Source organism: Limulus polyphemus, unplaced genomic scaffold (assembly GCF_000517525.1).
Source record: "Limulus polyphemus unplaced genomic scaffold, Limulus_polyphemus-2.1.2 Scaffold2005, whole genome shotgun sequence".
Taxonomy (NCBI): Eukaryota; Metazoa; Arthropoda; class Merostomata; order Xiphosura; family Limulidae; genus Limulus; species Limulus polyphemus.
Window position 1 is genome coordinate 53,196 of NW_013667615.1, and position 23,455 is coordinate 76,650.

General features: G+C 31.7%; 1 protein-coding gene across 1 annotated transcript in view; it reads left to right on the plus strand.

The window, feature by feature from the left end:
• Nucleotides 1-2,498: 2,498 nt before the first annotated feature.
• The window catches only part of LOC106465631 (mediator of RNA polymerase II transcription subunit 21-like), a 44,356-nt gene continuing 23,399 nt past the window's right edge, over nucleotides 2,499-23,455 (plus strand). The window contains exons 1-2 of the mRNA XM_013925865.2: nucleotides 2,499-2,576; nucleotides 5,901-6,012. Coding sequence (XP_013781319.1) covers nucleotides 2,535-2,576; nucleotides 5,901-6,012 — 154 coding nt within the window. The 5' untranslated portion in view covers nucleotides 2,499-2,534. The remainder of the gene's footprint in view (nucleotides 2,577-5,900; nucleotides 6,013-23,455) is intronic.

Consider the following 23,455-nt stretch of genomic DNA (forward strand, 5'->3'; position numbering starts at 1 on the left):
CAGGATATTTCTAGAAGGACGTGGCGTGATACTAGTCACGTGACCTCGCTGACGCAACAATGTGTTGTTGTTGGGCTTAGGATTTTTCTACAGTAGGTGTCTGCGACTTGTTAGCGATAAATTCAACGATGAATAAACAGCACGCACTTCACCTGTTTTCAAAATAATATATATATGTTCAGAACAAGTTAACGTATGTACAATAAATTCTTCAACACTATAGATATTATGGGCATATCATAAATACTATATATCATATGTAGTTCTCTCCTTCTTCAAGTTCTTGTCAAATATCCGCTTAGGCCTATTCTGTATTCAATTACTTTAGAATTTCACTTAACAAGCCGAACTATCTTCTCTATTTATATCGTACTAGTAATAGTCTTCTCTGTTATTCACTTACATTACAATTGTGGAGCGAGTTACCGTAATCGTTTGGTCTTCTAAATAAGTTCTTTCTTCTGAAGATCCTCTGTTCCTTTTATCAAAGTGCACTCAGGCTGATTCAATTACTTTAGAACCACTCTTTGACAGAATAAAATTATTTTTCATATCTTCTTTTCCTCTGTTAGTTTCACTCTAACATAATTAAACTTTAGGCCTATCATTTCTACAGTACTTAACTTCACGCCAACTTTATTCTCTCTCGTTACTATTTATCTGCTGTTTACCGCTCGTATCATGTTGTTTATATCTTTAATACCTTTATTGTCTGTTCGCCTTCTATATTGTTACGTCTCCGTTTGTTAATTGATTTTCCGTAAATTCGTTCCGACGAAACTTTAGCGACACGAGTCCTTACTTAATAAAACTGGTTTATTCTTTCCGAATATAACTTTACGATACACCTAATTTCAACAATCGCGCTAAAACAAACGCTATAACAACGAACATGCTCAACTTCAATAATACTTTCTCACTGCAGATCAATTACTCACTACTTACACACACATTGTCACGTCACGCCGTGACCATCTTATATATAGCAGACCACCCTCCAATCTAGTAAATACTAGAGCACTCCCGAAGAAACGGGATAGTTCTAGAAAGCAGGTGGCGTGACATTAGTCACGTGACCTCGCTGATGCAACAATATTATTGACGTCAATATATTACACGTGACGTTCGATATTCTCAACATCAATGAATTATTAACAAAATTTCCTACTGAATCATCTGGTTTTAATTCTTATTATAGCAAAAACTAAAGAATAGTATAATATTCATTTACAAAAATTGATTTATCACTAATACCTAAAGCAAACAGTCTTTTATATCATGACACAATTATATTTAGCTCTCCTAACTGCAAGTGAAATTATATATCTATAAAAACAAGTTTACTTTGCGCTCAACAAAGTTTTCATTAACATTTTTTTATTTGTAAGGAAAAAGAAAACATCGTATTCTCATATGAGATTACAAAGTAGTATACACGAAAAAGCTAGTTAAATGGTGAATAATACAGTCATTCATACGTAGTACTAATTGTAACTATGATCATATATGTGCAAAACTTCAACTTTCACATTAAAGTTTCTAACTAAACCTGCTTATTTTCGTAAAGAAAAAGTACAATTACACATTGTTCATATAATTACAGCTCAATAAATAGAAAAAATAAGTACTAAAAACAGGGGGATGTCTGTACATTCATTGGCAGTGCATTCACTTTCACACATTTAAACCTTTTCTTAATGTAAACATTCCAACTGAATAGACGTGTTGGAACACTTTCATCTTTTAAATTTATAGCCATACTGGATTGTTACTTTTAATTTTAACGCTTCTAATCTGTTGAATTTGTCTGTTTTTACTTCCTTCGTATACTGAACAAGCGTTCAACCACAGTGTTTGAGAATGGAAGAGAAAACAACACTTTTATTAGGTTCAGAATACTGGGAAATTGTAAAGTACCAGTTGGAAATAGTAAAGAGAGTTTGCATTGCCATTGTTCAATAGAGGTAACCACATTAATATTTATATTGTCGGGTAGCTCAACTAGATTTTAAACTCTTCACTTTTCATCTTTCTCACCAACTGACCAGTCTGGAAGAGCAAACCTTCTTAAAATGTTGATTAAGTTTCATGTTCTACATTTTGAGCACCTATAGGACCTAAAATCTAGACATGTCTGAATATCGGATTGTTAAACTGAAATTTGTGTTTTATCTTACACATATGACTTGTAGGATTCTTTTGCATCCGATGGCCCTCTCTCCTTTAATCCACTTCTGTTCGATCGATCCTGTTCAATCCGTATAAATAGTTTATGTTGCTTTCATTTTTGTACTATTTTTACTAGAATTGGCCAAAATTCTGATAGCTCTTGAAATTTATTAAAATTTGGGTTTCTGAAATTGGTATGAAAAATCTTATTCCAGAGCAATAAGTCCTGGAACCTTAGGACAAATCCTAGAATCTGAAAAACACTAGAGATAATCATCTCTCTATGTAGCGTTTCTTTTTTTATGGAATAATACTCTTCAACACCGGTCATTACTTTAGCGCCCTCTAATTTCCATATAACTATAATGGCGGATAGGTTGACGCAATTACAAGATGCCGTAAATGCGGTAAGACTGTAGTCTTATTGTCAAAATTTGTTAATGTCATATCATAAAACTTAAAGTAAGTTTCATATTTGTTAAAGGGATCCAAGCAATTTTAAGTATGGTCAAACACATGGAATACCTGATGTAACTTAAGATAATATTAAACGTAAATTAAAACTTGATTTTGTTTAATTTGAATAACATTAATGAAATTTAAACTTTAACAATTAAATTAAATTTAACTAAAGTCCACGCTTTAGCTAGCAGAAATTGCAAACCTTTATCAAAGTTTATGTAACTACTATCAGTTGTTGTTAGAAAAGCTTAAGATGTTTTGGTCGTGGTATGTTTGAATGTTGTGCTGCAAATCTAAGGGTATATATCAGCTATCATATAATATATCTTATTAATTCATGTACACCAAACAAAATCCACTGAAAATGAAATGAAACTTTAATTAAAAGGTTAGCAGAGCCTACTGCAAAGTTTGATTTCATTACAAACATTCAGGTAAGAATAAGGTTTTGCAAAATATAACTATAGCATTAAGCACTTTAGGAATGACACAAACTTGCAAAGATCAGGGATTTGAGTTTCAGCCAATAGTAATACTAGTAGTAATAATGTAAAGTAGATAATGAAAACTTAAATTTTAAAATAAGGCAAAGCTTCTTTCATAAGTTTCAGGGTAAAGTGTGCTGAAATATAAGTGGGTCAAGTAAGAATTACAATTTAAATTATCAAGGCACTCTCAAAAAGGAGAATGAGCCAGTTCAATTTTGTATAAAGTATACTTTATAGTGCATGTTCCATCAATGCAACCTATTCACAACATTGTGACATTGATTTTGGAGAAAGAAAGTATAAGTAAAGTAACCAATAAATTAAAGAATTCTTCCAATACTGGGTCCAAGAAGATTTGAGCTACCTATTTAACAAACCGCTATAAAAGGGCCAACTTAAAAGCAGAGTAGTAGAAGGTTAAAGGAAGGTTAAGGCCAAGTTTTGACCTCTGAGGCATCATATGATAAAAACTTTTAGTCAAAGAATGGCTATTTTGAATTTTAACTGAGGAGATCTGATTGTGTAAGTTGTGAAAACAATGTAAGAAACATCCTCGATCAGTTGATGACTAAAAACAATAAATTTTTGTAAGGACATCGATTCAAACCATCAAAGACTGCTTCAAGTTAAAAAAATGCTTCTTCCTGACTAACAAAACCCAGATTGCTCAGAAATTAACTCAAATTTCATATTTAATTTTGGAAAAACTACCAATGTTGTATATCCCTCAGCATTCAAATGAACTGTGTAACCACAAATCTTTCTTTAACAGCTACTGTAGTCTTAAATTATTGAGCATATATAACATAATCATAAACTATAAAACAGTTATAATGATAACAATTTGATTAGCAAATAAAAAGGGTGTGCAATTAACAAAACATTGTGGGAGAGACAGAGTTGCTACTTATTTTGTAAAGGGACCATAAATATATAAAAATAGCAATTCCAGAAGTCTTAGTTATAAAAATCTTCTTAAATCAATATGATTGCATTGTTTAGCATGAGTTTAGTATTTAACATACTACTACTTCTATTAATAATAATGTAAACATATCTAAGTCAGGTGATCCTGGAGACTGCATTTTAATTGTCTTGGGTCATTTGGGCATTTAAAAAATCCAAACAGTAGAGGGCTAAAAAATTACAATACATATTTTATTGTATTTCAACTATGATTGGATAATTAATAAATTAAAAGCCCTGTCCAAGAGGTGTGGGAGGTTCATTCATTTGATTATACTTATTACTGTAACTATAGCTAATAATAAATGTTTGATTTCTAACCAGTTAAAGCAATTAACAACAAATATTAAGAAAGATTCTCAGTCTAACTTATTAATACCTAAAGCTATACACTACAATTCTAGGCATAGCAGCAGCTATAATTGTCCCAGTTATTTTTTATTGCCAAGTAGCAATCAGTTAATGCCAGAAAGACAATTTTCTTTTTACTTCTAGATAATTTCCAGAGGTAGAATTTATTGTGTAAAATAAAAGTAACAATTAAATATCTGATTTTGAGTTATGCATGTTTGAGTCGTCTTTCTTGATAGTGACTAGTTGCTAGTTGATAAAACTAGTAAAGATTCTTGTTATAGTGTGTGATAAAATTAATTCTGTGAAAAAAAAGTACATCATTTACTATATGGCAAGAACATTTGTGATGATACTAGATGACCTCTTTGCAGATATTAAAAATACTCATAAGGTGGAAATCAAAGTATTATAAGAAATATAAAAAACATGGCAACACCAGAAAAAGTCTTAAATTACAGATGTTTGTAATTTTTTCTAATTCCATCATCAGCATGAAAAACTTACAAAATAATTAAGAAATTTATAAGAACAAAAAATAACCATAAGATTTTAAGTGAGAATTTGTTGATACTGACAGAAGTTTAGAAAGAATATATTAAAATGATTAATACATTTACAATTTATTGAAAGAAACTGTAGAAACAGAAACACTAATTTTGATTTGATGATTATTTTCTTGATATTAATTGATTTAATCAAATTTCAACTAACTATTTTGCATGACACAAATCATTTCTTGTAAGTGATTGATTAATTGAGTTAATCACTGAGTTCTACAGTTGATATAGGTATATAAAAAAAACATATACAATACACATAATTGTAGCATACCACATGCTCACCCTGCACGGCTTTTTTGGACCGAGTTCCCAGGAATTATTCCTTCACCAGTGTACTTTGTAGCTGGTCCAGTGTGGTAGACATGAGATTTGACCCTGAAGCAGGTCCAATGTGTTTGTTTTCATATCTGGAGAGAATGACTGGCCACGTATTCCTATCTGTAGTTTTATAATTTTACAAAAACAGAGAGAAAAGGCATTACTTTCCATCATAATAATATCATCTCCAGTAATGTGAAATTTACAGTCTGGCCTCAGATGCACTAAATTGTACAGTTGTATGTGCACATATGAAACATTTTACTCGTGATAATATATACATCCGTACACTTATCAGAATAATGTTTAGCAGAAATGAATATTTATTTTAGCAAATTCAAAAAATCAAGCATGTTCACAAAAATTCAGTATTCTTGTGTAATTTTGTTTGTTATATAGTTTTTATAATAAGACAGAAAATATGTACAATATATTGGATAAATATAGTATTATAGCTTAATATTTTACATTTATGAGCCCAAATTATTTTATTCCGAATTACTTATTCCTTATCACTAATGAAAGAGTTATTAAAACTAAAAATTCCTCAGTGGCATACTAAAAGTTTTTTTTTTTCTTGAAGCAAGCAGAAAACTTGTGCAATAGTATTGGAGTTCTTCAACAGTTTGCTCCTCCTAGCAGTTTCCCAGAGTTTGAAAAGTCGGCATCTAAACCAACTCAATCATCTTCAGAAGGTAATGTCAATATTTATTGAAAATTAATCATTTACAAGTGCAGTTTAGCAGGCTTAAATCATGTTGCTAGTCCTACAAATGCTAGACAAATAAATCAAGAAGTTTAGCATTTATTATAAAAAAAGTGTGTATTTTTTCAGTGTTGAAGTGATGTTATGCATTACCTATTCAGCTTCTGCACTTCTAATATAATTTCATTGCAGTTTATAGTAATATTATCTGTGGTGTTATATCACTGTTTCAGTTAGGTCACTATCCTCTATTGGAATTTGTGTTTTTATAGTAGCATATGGAGCAATTTTTTAACATCTGTTGTAAAGTGCAATTTCCTAAAGAATAGGCATTTTCTGAATGATGTCATGACATCACACGATCTTGTTGTTTTTTCCTTATATATTCTAGACATTGAAAAAATTTGCAAATGTCTTTCCACTGTTGTACTTTTTGCTACACTAATAGACAGAGTTTAGTACCGGGTGTATATATATATATATCTTTTCACAGATTCCCAGCTGACCTAAAAAGAAAATTAACATGGATTATCAAAGTTATTATTATATTGCCAAATTTCACAGTATTCCCATATCTACAGTCCACATTTAGTGAAAGTTTTCAGAATAGATATATTAAATAATATTTGGATAAATTTGAACTTTATCATTAAATAAATGTATAAGTATTATACTCTTTATAAATTATTGAAACTATTGAGATTTGATAAGAGCCCCACATTTTTTAATGAGTAATTTTTGTAATTACAATTTCATAAATATTGCATTAGATTAGCTAGGGTCAGTCAGACACCACTGTGTTGTAGACCAAGACAGGGTTCACATGGGTCAGTCAAAAGTCAGGAAATTTTAATATTTTTTCAGGAGCAGAGAAAAGTCGGAGAATTTTAAAATTGTCATGGAAATTTGAGATTTTAGCAAAAAGTCAGGGAAATTTTAAATACTCTATAACTGCATGGCTAAAGCACTATTTTTTACCTTTGGCATAATTCTTAGATGTTTGTCAGCACTTGCTATCTTCAATGATTGATCTTAATAAAACAATTCAAAAGCATGTCAGTGAAAAGAAACTAAAAGGAATTTTTCTCCTTGCTTCCTGAGCTACTTTCGTTTCAGCAGTAGAATGGTGGCAGATATATGTTGCTTTATAATGATATTAACCAACAGATCTTCATAGAAGTTAACTTTTCATCATTTTTTGTGTGAAATACACTAAACTCTGACCAACTTGTTTCATTTTAGTTACAGGCAGGTGTTGCTGTACAAATGAATTGACTTTTTTAATAATTTAGTTTTCTTTTCAGGGTAACGACTGCTCAGAACAGTAAATACCTAGTGATTTTATAACAGAGAAAATACTAATAAAATGAGTAGCAAACAAACAAAGCTCAATACACATTAGCTAAGTGACTCTGGAGTTTCCTCATGATTAGGAAAAGACCCGGGTTTAGATCTAAGAGTACCATACATATTATGTGGGAGTAATTTTGAAGTAGGAAGTAAGGAGAAAAGACACAAGAAAAAAAGATCAAGGTACAAAATGCTAGAGTTAAATAACAAATTCTCCCCTTATCTGCTTTCTGGAATAAGCCAGAGCCCTAAATGAACCAAGATGAAATAGAGGTTGAGAAAGATCAGTTGGTTGTATCACCATCACCAGCATGACAGTCACAGCAAATCAAAATAAGGGGTCACACCCATCTCAGATGTATAATAAATGAAAAGGTTTTGACAGAAAAAAATTTATGGTCAATAAAAACCATTCTGAGTCGCTACTCATCTAGTTTGAGTTCAAATACTGACCAGCTGTTTAAAAAGATGTTTTCTGACAGCATTATAGTGCAGATATTTTCTTGTGGCACAACAAAATGCTCTTATCTGATCCATTTTGGAAATGGCATTTATTTCTAAGAAGATTTAATGAGCAAAATTTAACAGTCAGGGACAATTCTTGTTGTATAATTTGACAAGTCACTGAATAACGTTTTATAGGAAGAACAAATGGACTTGTTGCTACACTTGGGAAACAAAGAAAAGAGTTGTAAGATGATATTTTGACTCAGAATTTGATGAACACACAAGATCTGAGAATTTATTAGAACAGTTTAAGATAAGTGAATAGAGTTGTTTAAACATTTGTTTAACAACAAGTAAAAGCTTGGAATGGTCTATTCTTTCATTGGTGGTGTGTCTTTGAGCCAGACCAGTTTCGGAGAACTCCACTCCTCATCAGTGACCCTGGACACTACCACCAATGAAATTTTAGACCAAACCAAGCCTTTATAGTAGTGAGGTATCGAAAATCGAAATGGTGTATTTAAGTAATTACCATTCAAAGCTTTTACTTGTTGTTAAACAAATGTTTAAACAACTCTATTGAATTATGTACCAGCTGCCTAGTGTCGACTAACAATACGAATAATTAAACTGTGGCCGAAAGCTACAAGTTCTTCAAATACCTATAGAATGATAGGTTTTTTTTTGTGAGTGTAAAACACTTAGATACACATATTTTATTTTTATTTTTCTATTTGTGAGGGTGCTTTAACTACGGCAGCCAATCTCGCTATTCACTTAAGAGTAACCACAAAGTCGGTGGGGTGTTTCTGAATGGTTGCGCAATTCTATACTCTGGAGTTTCTGACTTCGCCGTTTATTCCATGTGTCGCAAACGCGCCCTTCATGTTGGAAATATAAAATACCGAAAATACATGCGTGTGTGTACGTAAATATGTGAACTCCTACTTCACTCGTAAAAAGATCTATTTGAACATTAACTCAAGAAGGTATGTGAACTACAAAGGGTTTTTACTATAACTTGCTCTTATTACTGTTGAAAATCTGGAACTTGCTTACTAAATGACAATAAATTGTGTAGCTTTGTACTAAACAAACACCAAACCAAACCTGACGACTCAAGTTCCTTTTCGAATAGTATAGCTGGATGAAAACTAAGGTTTCACAAGACAAAGAAACACTGAAAACAGGTTTCTTAAATAAGCATTTAAAAAAAGTGCTGTTTATGGTTAAAAATTACCGAAATTTTGTAGTTCTTTTATTACTCCTAATTTTATAATGTTTATCGTATTTTAGAGTATGGAATTACGTTGATACGTACTAATTTCCCAGCTCATAATGCAGTTAATGAGTATTTTCACTTTTATCAATCGTTAAGTTGACGAAAAGATGGAAATAAATGCAAATAAGTTTGTTGTGATTACATGTTTAACAAAAATTTCAATGATTTTTTGAATTACTGGATAATAATCAGGTGAAATAAAATTTGTTACGAGAAAAATATATTTGTTTTGTTTATAACGTGAATATATTTGTTATTAGCCAAATATGAGCTCTATACACTTTTGTACATTATGTAATTATTCATGGTTTGATCATTGAGTTGGTGCTTCAGTGAAATGTTACTTTGATTTAAAGTTATTAACGATGCCAATCCATTACCGCACAAAAAGTGTAACGCTATTTCATGTTTTCCAACATCTAATTATGACTTAAGCTACTAATCTTATTAAACAGTATATAGCTCGAATTTGGTAAATGTAATGATATTATTAGAAGAAAATACTTAAATGTTGCTTAAGCATTCATATTTACAAAATTCAATAAAAATGTAACGAGATTATTCATTTATTTTTACTATTTTAGAAAAGTTGGTAAATGTGAGGCAGCGGCACTTTAAAGTGAATTATATTTTGCTTTTATTTTTTTAGTTTTATTAATTTCTATCTCGAGTAAATCAATGACTTTTATAGTTTAACCTTTGTAACACATCAGGCATCACATTGATTGTCATTTAGTGTGTTACTAGTGTGCATATAATTTAAGACATCGGCCAATGGCAATATTAAACTCACATATTGTGCTTTTCGTACAAATCTATATAAATCAATTATTTTGCCATTAATATATTACTATTAACAGAGCTTTTTGTTTGTTTATTGTTAAGCACAAAGCCACACGGTTATCGAAACCAGATTTTTAGCTTTATAAGCCCGCAAATTTACTTCTGACCCATCTGGGGAGGAAGGCTACATGTCAGAATTGAAGGAACGTCACAATATATTTCATTCCAATCAAATAACAGTAAATATTTTTGAATTTTAAATACAACTTATTAATATCTAATCTTACGTTTCATAAATTAATTGAGATTTTGATAAATCATATATTTAAAACATTTTTTCGCATTTAGCGTCAGATATCAGTCTGATCATTAGCTAATGATTGATAATTAATTAATTAATGACGATACAAATATCATGGTGTCAACTAGTGTTTCTGTGTTTCGTAAATAACACTATGTTTATTATTACTTTCATTAGTAGCATTGGTTATACTAGTTAATATATCGAATGTCATTATTATTTTTTTATTGTTTATTATTATACTTTTATTATAAAGATTGTTTTGCTTTGTGAGCTTAAATTATACATTTGGAACTAATCTAAATTCCGTAATCTGGCCGAACCTCGTGAGATATTATTGGGATTGCGGCCGAGAGTATCATTAACAGGAAATGTACCAAACTATTGAAAAATGTATTATAATCCTTATAAGATTGGCCAAGTTGATTATGAGTTTCACTCTAAGTACATAGCTTACAAAGCTAATCGGAAGTTATTATTACTGTCGTAGCATACGTTAATTAATGATAAATAGGCATCTTACTATAGCAGAACAAAGTTACGTGGTAAAATAGTGAACCACGTTGTTAGTCATTTAACGGGACACATTACATCCGGCTCAACTGATATCATTTGTAACATGACCTCCAACTATTCGTAGTATGGAATGGCGAAGTTAACTTTATTATATCTTTCCTAACTTAAACTAAGTTATACATATCTTTAGTAACGTTAAACTTTACCAAGTCTATTACGAAGTTTAATTGTACTCTTACTAAATTTTGTATTTAAATACTTATAATAATTTTTTTTCTTTCCTTTTAAACATTATAGAGTATTTGTTGGCTTAATACATCATTAATGATTTTGAATTTTATCATTCAACACAATATTTTATGAATATAAGTTCTTCGTAATTTCTTACTTGGGGGGGGGGGGGCTGAATTATGTGCAAACAATAGGTGTAAACAATAGAACCAGATTTATATAGTAAGTGGAAAATTTACTTTTTTGCCAGTTATTAGAACTGTTCAGCGAATTTTAAAACTATAAGGAAGAAATGTCGGATGTTAATTGTAAATATTAAACAAACTAATTTTACAAAGAAACTAAACAAATAATACAATAGATAATTAGATGGATTTAACCTAAACCTACAAAACTGTGATTTATTAAAAACAATATACGTCCTTCATTATCAGTGTTAAAAAGAAATAGACAAATATGTAGAGTCTCGTGATTTGAATCTACGGATGGCAGTTGATTACGACGCTTTGAAAACAATGACTTACCTTACTAAAAAGAAACTGTCTACTGCCAGCGTAAAGTTCTCCACAATCCCAAACATAAAATTATTCCCAAAGTCATGAAAAGCTAGGAGCCCACCTATAAGACGTTCAAGAAAAAATTCTAAAATCTCAGACTTTCAAAAACGAAATCATTTAAAGGTGTGTAAATAAACTAAACTACATTAACTAGTTTTTACATACATTAGAAATAAGTCTCTAGAAATGTAAACTAATATCACAAATAGACTTGAATCCAAATTACAATTCAGAAAACTACAAGATTGTTCTTCTGTAAATCATGTACAAAATAAACGTGAAAAGAATAATGAGCTTATTAACATAGGGACTGGTACTCACGATATCTCCTGTAAGTTGATTGTGATCCTAGAAAATAAGTATGCCCCAAAACCACCCACAAGGCTGACAGGAAACGAATACCATGGAGGACACCAAGAGAGTTTTTGGTGGAGCTTTTGGTGCAGAACAAACGTTCAGTGTTGGTGAGGATGGAAAAAGATGTAATGACCTTCCTCAATGATAATCGGCAAGGACTTCCACTATTACCTATAAAATATTCTACATGCGTTTAGATTACATTATAAACACATAATAAACAATTTATTATTCAATTTTGAAATTTTTGTTTTAAAACATAAACGCCAACGGCAGCTTCTTATTTTAGTACTAATTATATCGGTGCTCCCCAGTGGCACAGCGGTATGTTTGTGGACGTGTAACGCTAGAAACCGGGTTTCGATACCCGTGATGGGTAGAGCACAGATTGCCCATTGTGTAGCTTTGTGCTTAATTTCAAACAAACACACTATAACTGACAGAACTAAAAAGTAACTTTTTACAAACTAACGGAATCCATTTTATATAACTACTGCTAACGAGTACTTATTGTCGTAAATAAACATACAAGAAAACAGAAACAAACGAATTAGAAACGCATTGAATCACCGTAGAACATGTTCGTTACTAACAATATTTTCGTTCTTAATACTACAACTGTACGAACTACGAATATTTCGTCAGTATATACTATTTTTGCTTTGAATAAAATAACATTATCACAGATTTTCATAATCAGTAGAGTACAGTTTGTATACATGAACATAAAGAAATAGTTAAAATCTCTGTAAAGGAAAATCAATTATCTGGTCTGTGTTTCAGACTAACGTCCTTTATTGGTCACTATGAAAGATGTTTTGCTGTAATAATGAGTACATAATTTTGTACCAGATAGTTTTAGTGCAAAATTACAAAGTAGACTATGTACTATGTATGCTGTGTCTGCCGCAAAGATCGAACCCCAGAGTTTACCACTGAGTCACCGGCGACTTCTTTTTTTTATCCTTACAGCACTTTTTCAGTATCTTTAATTAAAGAACTTTCTCTTTGTTTTCCAATCTTATGTTGTTGTTTTTTGTTTGTTATTTACGAATATGGTATCCTTTAGGATCAATAAAACATAATTAAAATACTTCACCCTTGTTCAAGTCGCTCATGAAAACTACAATCTAAAAATTATAAGCAACTTATAAATATAAAATGGCTCATATTTAAGCTCAAAAAAATCTAAAATGGGACAATTAAGTTTTTGTTTCTTGCTTTTTCGAGTCCTCCGGTGGGACAGCGGTAAGTCTACAGACTTGCAACGCTAAAATCCAGGGTTCGATTCCTCGCGGTGTACACACAGCAGACAATTGAGCTTGTTTTTGACTGTTTCGGCTGTAATAGCCTAGTTAGCTAAGATAACGCCTACACCTGCTCGGGGGATACTCGTAATTTTATTGGAATATTCCATTTATTTATGAATATCTTCCAAACAAAATAGACAATCTGACATAAAAAAGGCTAAGCTTTCTTCAAGTGCAACTATTTCAAGTTTCCAGTATAAAAAAACAACTGGAAAGGCAAACATTCGCAATCGAATGTAATACGCCCCCTCTCTCTATGTACCTTATTTGATAAGATCGTCCGAATGCAGTGGATTTAAAGAGAAAGAGAGAATGGTATGCAAGGCAGTATCAACTTAAGACTTCTCTGAGAGAAGGTTTGTTTGAATTTCGCGCAAAATTACACGAGGGCTAACTGCGCTAGCCGTCTCTAATTTATCAGTGAAAGACTAGAGGGAAGGCAGCTAATTATCACCATCCACCGCCAACGCTTGGACTGCAACGCCTCCACAGCCGAAAGAGGGAGCATGTTTGGTGGAACGTGGATTCGAAACCACGACCCTCAGATTGCCGGTCGAGCTCCCTAACCACCTAGTCATGCCTTTGAGAGAAAGATGTATTGAAGACTACTAAATTGTGACATTAAAATACATAGGATAGTCAATTTTTGAATAAATAGATTTATTAATAATAACAAAAGATATATATGGGTAATATTTTTTAGGCAAATAAAACCTATATTCAATTTCCTTCATTGTGTAAATCCAAACACGATTAACAACAATCCAATTTGACGTTTACATATGGACACAATTTCTCCGGATTCAGAGCTCCTTGGTACATAAGTTTCGATTTATCTTTGACCTCTGTAAAATCAAAAATCCCAAATATTTCTGTTTAGTGTTTGGGGGTACCTAAGTGTAAAGCCTCATCTTCTAGAATTGGGACTTTGGTAACTTAAGAAACACGTTAAACAAATAGCTGTAAACAGTTATACTGAGTCTTCTGCAATACGGAAATGCAATGTTGATAATACTTTTGTAATGTTACCATTATCACATATTGCAGATTTCTGTTCTCAAGTATTAACCCTTGTATCATTTTACTGAGTTTTTGATTAACAAAGAAACTATAAGTAGTTCCCCTTTCTTGATATTAATTGTACGAAATTTGTCCAGTTTAAAACGAATTTCTACCGGAAGCCAATGCATTTTGGTAGATATTTACAAGTTCAATCTCATCATTCCGAAACTTATAAAGCTTCAATTATATATACACTCGAAAGAAAAGGCTTTTGTGCTCTAATCATCACAATAACACATTGAGCATGAATTGAAAGAACTTAAAAAGACCTGATTTGAGAATAGATATACTCGATCTTTTGTGAGTACATTTAAATACAAAAATCCACTTAGAAACAATAGAAATAATTCCAATTTTTGCAATGAAAATATCTATAGGACTGTTTTTACCTTTTGTGAAAGTGTTTCAGAACCTCTTCGTCGCATTTTCTATAAAGTTGGTTTCCAAGTAACGTATACACACATTAAGACTTTAAAAATATTTTATATTACTCTATAGATAACATTTCTAAATAATGTCAAAACAATGTTGTTTATTGTACTTCTTGTGATATTTTTGAAAACGTATTTATAGTTATATTGTCCAGAACTTTAAAAACTCAACAACAGGAACATAAAAGGTGATATTTCTCATTCACCTTTGGATGAGCATGAATATAATGAAATGCGTAATATAAAATTTCGGGCATCTCAATTTTGTTTAAAGGAGATAACCTACAAAGTAGAGTTATTTCTGGAATCTGTTTTTGTTTTCAAGTACAAATCTACACAATAGGCTATCTGTTCTGTGTCCACTACGGATATCGAAACCCAGTTTTTGATGTTATAAGCCTTCACACTTGCCGATCAGCCACTAGAGGGCAATTTCTGGAAAGATGGGCTACTATTGAGAATAATAATAACTGGATTTGCGATAATAGGATCAATTCACATCCTTTTTTATCGTTTCTATCTAAGTTTCTTAATGTTTTTAGTTGTGGACCCCACTTATGATGTAATTTATCATGTGGCCTAGTTTACTTAAAGTGTGTAATACTGTACTGGCTTACCCCTAAAGTTTAATTTGTTTATTTGTTTTTAAGCTTAATAATATACAATGGGCTATCTGCACTATGTCCACCGTGGGCGTCGAACCTCGATTTTATCGTTATGAGCCCAAAATATACCGTAGAGCGACCGGTGAGCCTTAATGATGAGAGCTGATAAATTCTCGAAACATTGGACCTTTTTTTTTTAAATATTTTTAGTTGAAGCAGCTTTGTGCTATATTCCAACCATAAATCCTCTTACTCATACTATATTACATAGATACAATTACAACCAGAGGAGAATGACTTCGTAAGTTAGTGATGAAACAGAAAATTAATTGCACCAATGGTGGGGTTTTCACGGACTGCTTAAGCTCGTGGAAATCGGAGGGTTTAATTTGAGGCTCTTCTCACTTGAAATTAGATTGATATTTTCACCTCAGTAGGATTCTTAGTTCCTCAAGAAAATACTAAAGGCCAAAACAAAAGAGACAAAACCGGTGGCTCAGCGGTAACTCTGAAAACCTGATTTCGATGTCCGTGGTGGGTCACCTGTGTACGCTTTGGGATTAACAACAAACAAGCAAACATACCTTTTGGCTAGAGGGTCTAACCTTCTCTAAATATAAAATAAACAATAAATACGTTAGTTTTATCCGTAATGAAACTATCGAAAACGAATTAATATAACTTAACTCATTTCAGTTTTACACCCTTTAAGTACGAATTATCAATTATGAATCGTTATGAATATATAATTAAAAATTGTAGATGATAAAACTTCATTTTTGATAATAGATTACAGCTATTGCCTTAGGGAGAAAATGTTTAGGCGCGATAAGAAGATTTCACATTGGCCAAAATTGTAGATAGACCTTGGCGAATGACAATTCCGAGAAACAAACGCATGAAAAGTAGTGACATAAATAGTACTTTTATATTTGTAACAGTTGGACTGCAAGAGTAGAAATATGCTGAGTAATGGAACAGGCACACACATACTGGTAGGACATGCAGTTTTAAACTGGTAATGCACTTCCCTACTATTGACGCTACGCCTCTAATGATAATCTATACAACCATTATAAACTTTAACAAAACAGACATAACATTACTGTCAAATCTTTTCGACTCAATTTGTAAAATGAGGTGAACTACACTGGTTTAAAAGTTGAATAAGATTTCAGTAAAAATTCATATATTGTAATTCACCTTGGATGTCCAGTTTGTTTTTCAACTGTCTACGGTGTAGGAGGTCAAAAGTTGTGCCGACCAATACCATCAGACTGATTGCACCGAGAAGACATCTGAGAAACAACAAATCAAGAAAATTGTACTGTGGAAATTTTTGATTAAATAACACCAAAAAGTAAATAGGTGAATAAAAGTTTTTAAATGTCCTCAAAACTCAAACTGTAACTACTCATCATTAAAAAAGAACTTCTGATATAAATTTATTTAGTTTTAACTAAATAGTACACAAGTCAATTTGTATGACAGGTGAGTAAATATTGAATACATGATTTTTTATAACTAAATAGATAGCTCCCCCCCCCCATCAGTAGATCAGCGATAAGTCTGAAGGCTTATAATGCTAAAATCTGGGTTTCGATACAAATGGTGTCCACAGCACAGATTGCCCATTATATAGCTTTGTGTTTAGTAGCAAAAACGAATCACAGCTGAAGAGGAAACATAATGAGTCAGAATACTTTGTAATTACGGCGTGTATCATTTCATAATTACAATTAAAGTATATTAGAAAGAATGTTAATTTGTCCTATTATATTACAGTGATGACTTTATAGTACGCAGCTAGTCATTATAATCATTACACTATTCTATACGCCGTTTTCATCTGAAGAAACCTTTGGAAGGATTAGAACTGAAGCATATCTGAACTCAAGGTGCTGAAGTATATTTTACATAATCCTAAATATTTCCAAGAAAAGAAATTTGACCTTAATATTTTTAATTCTCAGTATTATTTTACTTAATTCTAAACATTCGAAACCTTGTCATAATCATAAACATCACCATAACACACGCTAGTTTAAAATATATTAATGTATGTATCATTTCGACTAAATCACTTCCCTATATGACTAATATGATTAGTAATACTCAGGTCCTGATCTTTGGACTGTAGAGACAAAGAATGGAGAAATAAAGAGCAGAGAACAATTTAATTTAATAGTAACGATTTTAGAACATTTTGTTACACTGGGGATATTGTAAAAAATAGTTTTTAGATATATAGTAATTAATAGTTTTAGCTTGAACGCCACTATGTCACATATGAGTTAAACGGTCAGTTCAGAAACTCATCGTTTCAGGCTGTTGTTGTTGTTGTAATTTTAGCGCAAAGCTACAGAATGAGCTATCTTTTCTCTGTCCACCGCGGAGAATCGAACCCCGGATTTTAGCGTTGTAAGCCCGTAAAGTTACCGCTAACTCACCTCACCGGAGGAAGAGCTTCAGACATAGCCATAAATTTAGAACTGCTCACTCGACGTCTATGTAACTACTTTTAACAGAATAGCAGGAATGGTTGTCATAGTCATAATGTTTGTTTGTTTTGAATTTCGCGAAAAGCTACACGAGGGCTATCTGCGCTAGCCGTCCCTAATTTAGCAGTGTAAGACTAGAGGGAAGGCAACTAGTCATCACCACCCACCGCGAACTCTTGGGCCACTCTTTTACCAACGAATAGTGGGATTGACCGTCACATTATAACGCCACCACGGCTGAAAGGTCGAGCATGTTTGGTGTGACGGGAATTCGAATCCACGACCCTCAGATTGCGAGTCGAGCGCCCAAACCATCTGGCCATGCCGGGCCGGCTATAATGTTTCCACAGTTAAAAGTGTAGAGCATGATAAATGACATATTGTGGCTCGAACATCCGACACGCTATCCACTCAGCCACGCCTAACCCGTCAGATATATAGACACATTGTAACCTTGTTTAAATAAATATTGTTTTTTTTAATTTAAAAAATAAATAATTTTAGAAATTTAGTTGGTTAGACATTTTTTGAACCTATGATAATATCTAAACAAATAATGTTTTACAATGACGACAAAAGTAGATTTAGAGTTAATCCAGCGAGATAAAATTTCACTACCAATCAAAACTTACAATACAACTAACTGGTCCGTTGAAACTTGCGTGTGCGTTTTCAGCTCACATCGTGGAACAGAAACAGGAAAATAAATGGCCTTTGAAGCTAAAAAATAATAAAATGGGAACAGTTAAGAGAAACTTCTATCACTTCAAGTAATCTGCAAACTAGCAAAGTTTGTGATTTTTAATAAATATGCAGGTTGTTTTGAAAACAAAAATTACTGATACGTTTACATTAATACAGTAACAACAGTCAAAAATATTCTTATTCATTATACTGTACATCTGTGTTCAGGCCAAAACGACAAAAATAAACCACAAATAAATCAACACTAGTCAACTTGGTTTCTAGATAAGTTTTAAAAAGTGATAAAAGTAGCTGTAAAGTAAACTGAGTGTAATAGTAAAAGACAGGTTACAGTTGATCGCTTTGAAGAGATTCCACCACCTCTGGGTAGAATCTAGTTTTTGACACTGCTGATTAAGCTTAAGAGATAAATATGTACTGGTTACATTTAAAGACGTGATCTCAAATGCTCCATTTTCATTTTTGCGTTGTTATTGATAGCTTGTATGAATTGCGATAACATTGGTCTTATAGTACAACCAATACATCTTCGATTACATTCGAAACAGGGGTGTTTTTGAACAATAAGGAACGATTTTGATTAGTATTTTCAACTTGTCATATTCACTGACAAAAAAAGAAGGACAGTAAAAGCAATTACGACTACCAGCAATGAAAATATCAGCTGAAGAACGTTTATGGAAACTTTCAAAGCAGAGATAGAGATTACCATCTTGTGTAGTAAATGTCTATTTTATTAATTTTCTTTTAAAACAACAAACGTTTTTCTCTACGTGTTTAACACGTGTCTCAATAGTTAGAATGATTCAAAAGATTAATTGTAATGCGTTCATAAAGTTGAAAAAATTAGTTTTTATGCCAATCACAGCTTCATCTTATTTGTTACTTAATTAATTTTAAAGAATGGTTCACATTGATGAAGATAAGTGTCAGGTTTTATGGGGGGCCGAATTCTTTACAGTAGGTGTCTGTGACTTGTTGGTGATAAATTTCAACAATAAACGGACAGCACACAATCCACTTGTTTTGAAATAATATATATTCAAGACAAGACAAACCCTTGTACAAAACTTCGTTACACTATTGGTTATCACAGTTGTATCCAGAGCTTTAAATAATTGTCTCTTTTTTTTCCGTCAATGTCCACACAGGCAGGTTTAGAACACCTTTTGCAAGACAAATTACTCTCCATTATTTATTTTATTCCAATATAAGCTGTTAAACTCACTTTAGAAATCGCCCGTTATGTATCTGCACGTATTTATAACACGCGACAGCAAAATCTAGAAATATCTAGCACTCTAGTAACAACAATATTACACATAATGAGAAAAACTTAGAGGCTTCGAATAGGATGATGTCAACAATATTACAAAAGCCTAGAATACAACAATTAAACTGCATACACAACGTGCGACTAGTACAGAGTTACGTAACAAAACTTGTCACAACTACCACTTTTAAAATAATTGGCTTTTAACACTTTTGTTATGAAAACTAAATAATCATTAAACATTAAGTCACTAAATAAACTAAATAATAACTCTTAAACTGAACAGTTTTGTATATCCTACACTGTATTACGGCTTTCACAGGCATAGTGTTACATAGAGAAAAATGGAACTGAAAATAGTCCTAAATAAAATCATGATTATTCTTAAATAAATAGATGTTTTAAAACTAGAAAGAAAAACAACTTCAGCATGTTGTTCTATTGAACTATGGAGCTTACAGAAAGTACCTTGTGACAATTTCATTTTTGTATCTATAATGAAAAATCTATTTTTTATTCCAAGGTACGTTGATATATTGTTGTTCTTTCGTTAATCCCCCCCCCCAAATACAATAGTAATACCAACTGCTGACTAAGTTCACAAAACGTTTAAGTTTTCATAAAACAATTCTCATAATTAAATTCCAAAATTTAGTCAAGATCGAAGATTTGGGTGAAGTTCAAATTTCAAGCCTTCTGCTAAAACGTTTTTAATCTAAATATCTAACGATGTAATTCATAATTAATCAAAATTTGATATTTATTTTCTTGCTCTTAAAAAGCAATATTTTAAATAAAACGGTGCCAAGAACCATGATAACTTCACCAAAAAAAAAAAAGATTAAACATTCTCAAAAGTGATTAACTCTGTCTACCTTCCAATTTCTTTTGAAAGTATATCTTTTCTTAATATTCATCTTTATTTGATAGGACACTTGTACATATTAGTTTCTTATATATGTGTGTTTTCTTGAAGTTTTATTTTCAAACGTTTTTTATATCTTCATGGATTTTGGAATAACATTAGAAATGTAAAATAACTGTAGAAATTTCAGCAGGTAGTTAGTAGCATTTCCTGAGCAACTAGAATAAGTATCAGCAGGTAGATAGTAACATTTCATGACCAATTAGTATGAGTATCAACAGATAGTTAGTAACATTTCCTGATCAATTAGAATGAGTATCAGCAGGTAGTTAATAACATTTCCTGAGCAACTAGAATAAGTATCAGCAGGTAGATAGTAACATTTCATGACCAATTAGTATGAGTATCAACAGATAGTTAGTAACATTTCCTGACTAATTAGAATGAGTATCAGCAGGTAGTTAGGAACATTTCCTGACCAATGAAAATTATTGATAAATTCCTTATGTGTTTCAATGAATCAGAAGTTACAAAATAAATTATTGTTAAACAGGCACTAAACACTGTTTCCAGCGCCAAGAATAAAAACAACGAATATTTTCAAACGTCGTTAAGTATTTTTTAATGAAATGATAACAAATAAAACATCAATACAAAACAGAATATGGTATTTTAGAACATTAGTCTACATATCAATAAGCATTCAACGCATTATTAAAAAATAGTATAAAAGTGAGATTTACCCATCAGTGCTCCTTTAATTAGTTTTTAATAAATGAGTAAAATGTTTAAGTAAAAGTTTAAAATTAGGAGATTTTAAGATTTGTTTCCGAAATCCCAAAATATGCTATAGAGGTACTAATTATGCACGTGGAGATTAAAGCAGTGAATCGGAACTGAACAGAATTCGTGTTCAACATTTTATGAGAAATACCTCTAACAGAAGGTTTAAAAGTGAATTTTGAAGTACGCTCTCAACAAAATGTCTCCCCTGTGGATCAGTAATAAGTTTACGTGCTTACGACGCTAAAATTCGGTTATGTAGCTTTGGGTTGAACAAATCCTAACGTACCTAATAAGTTGTGACAAATATAAACTAAAGCACTTTATAAAATAAACATGTAAAGTTTGAATCAACTGTTCAGATGATATTATTAGCTAGAGCACATCTATACATTGTATCCAGAGGATATTATTAGCTAGAGCACATCTATACATTGTATCCAGAAGATATTATTAGCTAGAGCACATCTATACATTGTATCCAGAGGATATTATTAGCTAGAGCACATCTATACATTGTATCCAGAGGATATTATTAGCTAGAGCACATCTATACATTGTATCCAGAGGATATTATTAGCTAGAGCACATCTATACTAAATGAGACAGAATAGCAATCCTGCGAGGAATTCAGAAATGAGAGTGACTAAATACCAAAAATTTTATATGACATTCCGAATTGTAGAATAATTAACTAGCATATGAGTCAATTCCGCAAAATAACAGCTTTTTGGGATTTGGTTGGTGAATTTTATCAACAAAGAATGTACCCCTGTATTAACAATAAGTACGTACAGTCTAGACGACAGATGAAAGAATATTCAAACAAAATGAAACACTTGAAATAAAATATAACTATACAGAACTGACATTAAATGAGCCTAACACGATTAGAGTTCAACGAAGAAAAGCTGAAAGAATCGCTCTTCAGGTTGGCTGGTCGCTTAAAAATTCGATTTTTTTTTACTTCGAAAATTTTTGATTTCACAGGATTGTGCGCTATGTAATACCCGTATAATTTGTATGGTCCCTGTGAAAGTAAAACTAGAACTAAAATCAAAACGAAAACTCGACCTGAGAAACAGTGTCACCTCTGATAACTAATCAACTTAAGAGATCACAAAAACCAACAGACCAATGATAAAACGAAGACTGACTAGACTGGCTACAACTAAAGAGGTAACAAACCTCAAGGCCATGATTGAGAGAAGCTCATTATGAGCTAACTGATTCAAGCCAAAACTATTAGAAAAGTGATGGGAAAATGTTGAATTTTTAAATAGGAATCTTATCCATAGTTCATGATATTTATATATTACGTTTATTATTGGGGTAATATAAATAAAGGAATATTACCAGCAATAACGACTTGAGATGAAAATAATGAAATCCGTGATTACAATAACTTAAATCGTCATCAGAGCTATGAAGGTTTTTAGTAGTTCTTATTGATTAATTTGTCACAGAGATATATATTAGGGAAGTAAACCAGTTGAAAGCAGTGTATGCACGGATTCGAAATAGCCTTTCGTTAAGATTAAAAATGAGCATTGAGGTAATCTAACTTATTCTATTAAAATACACCTACACACCATGCAGTTTTATCAACGGGTAGTTCAGGTTTACGTAGCCTATTTCGATCCGGCCTACAACTATGAGTTCAGCTATAATCGCTTACAGAATGACTGAACATGTTGATAAAGAATTGACTCAGTTCAATGCAAGACCTTTATAGCATATGCTGAATGACTAATCATTCTCGTTTCAGGTCACATGAACAACCATCAAGTTCCAGATTTATATAACAATAAACCGAAGTACTTTGACTGACAATCTTTTATAATATTGGTTTACTTTGGCCCAAATATAACAAATCTAGATTATCCTATACATAAGTTTAATAGTTTTGGGAAATAACAATGAACATATATTATAGGTTCGAAGAAAATCATTAAGAACAAGTTTATTTTCCTTACTTTTCTCGTTTGATCTTTGTAATCAAATGAGTACCAAAATATCTAGCATGAATTTTTTTGTAACTGTTTGATTGTTTGTTTGTTTTTTGGAATTTCC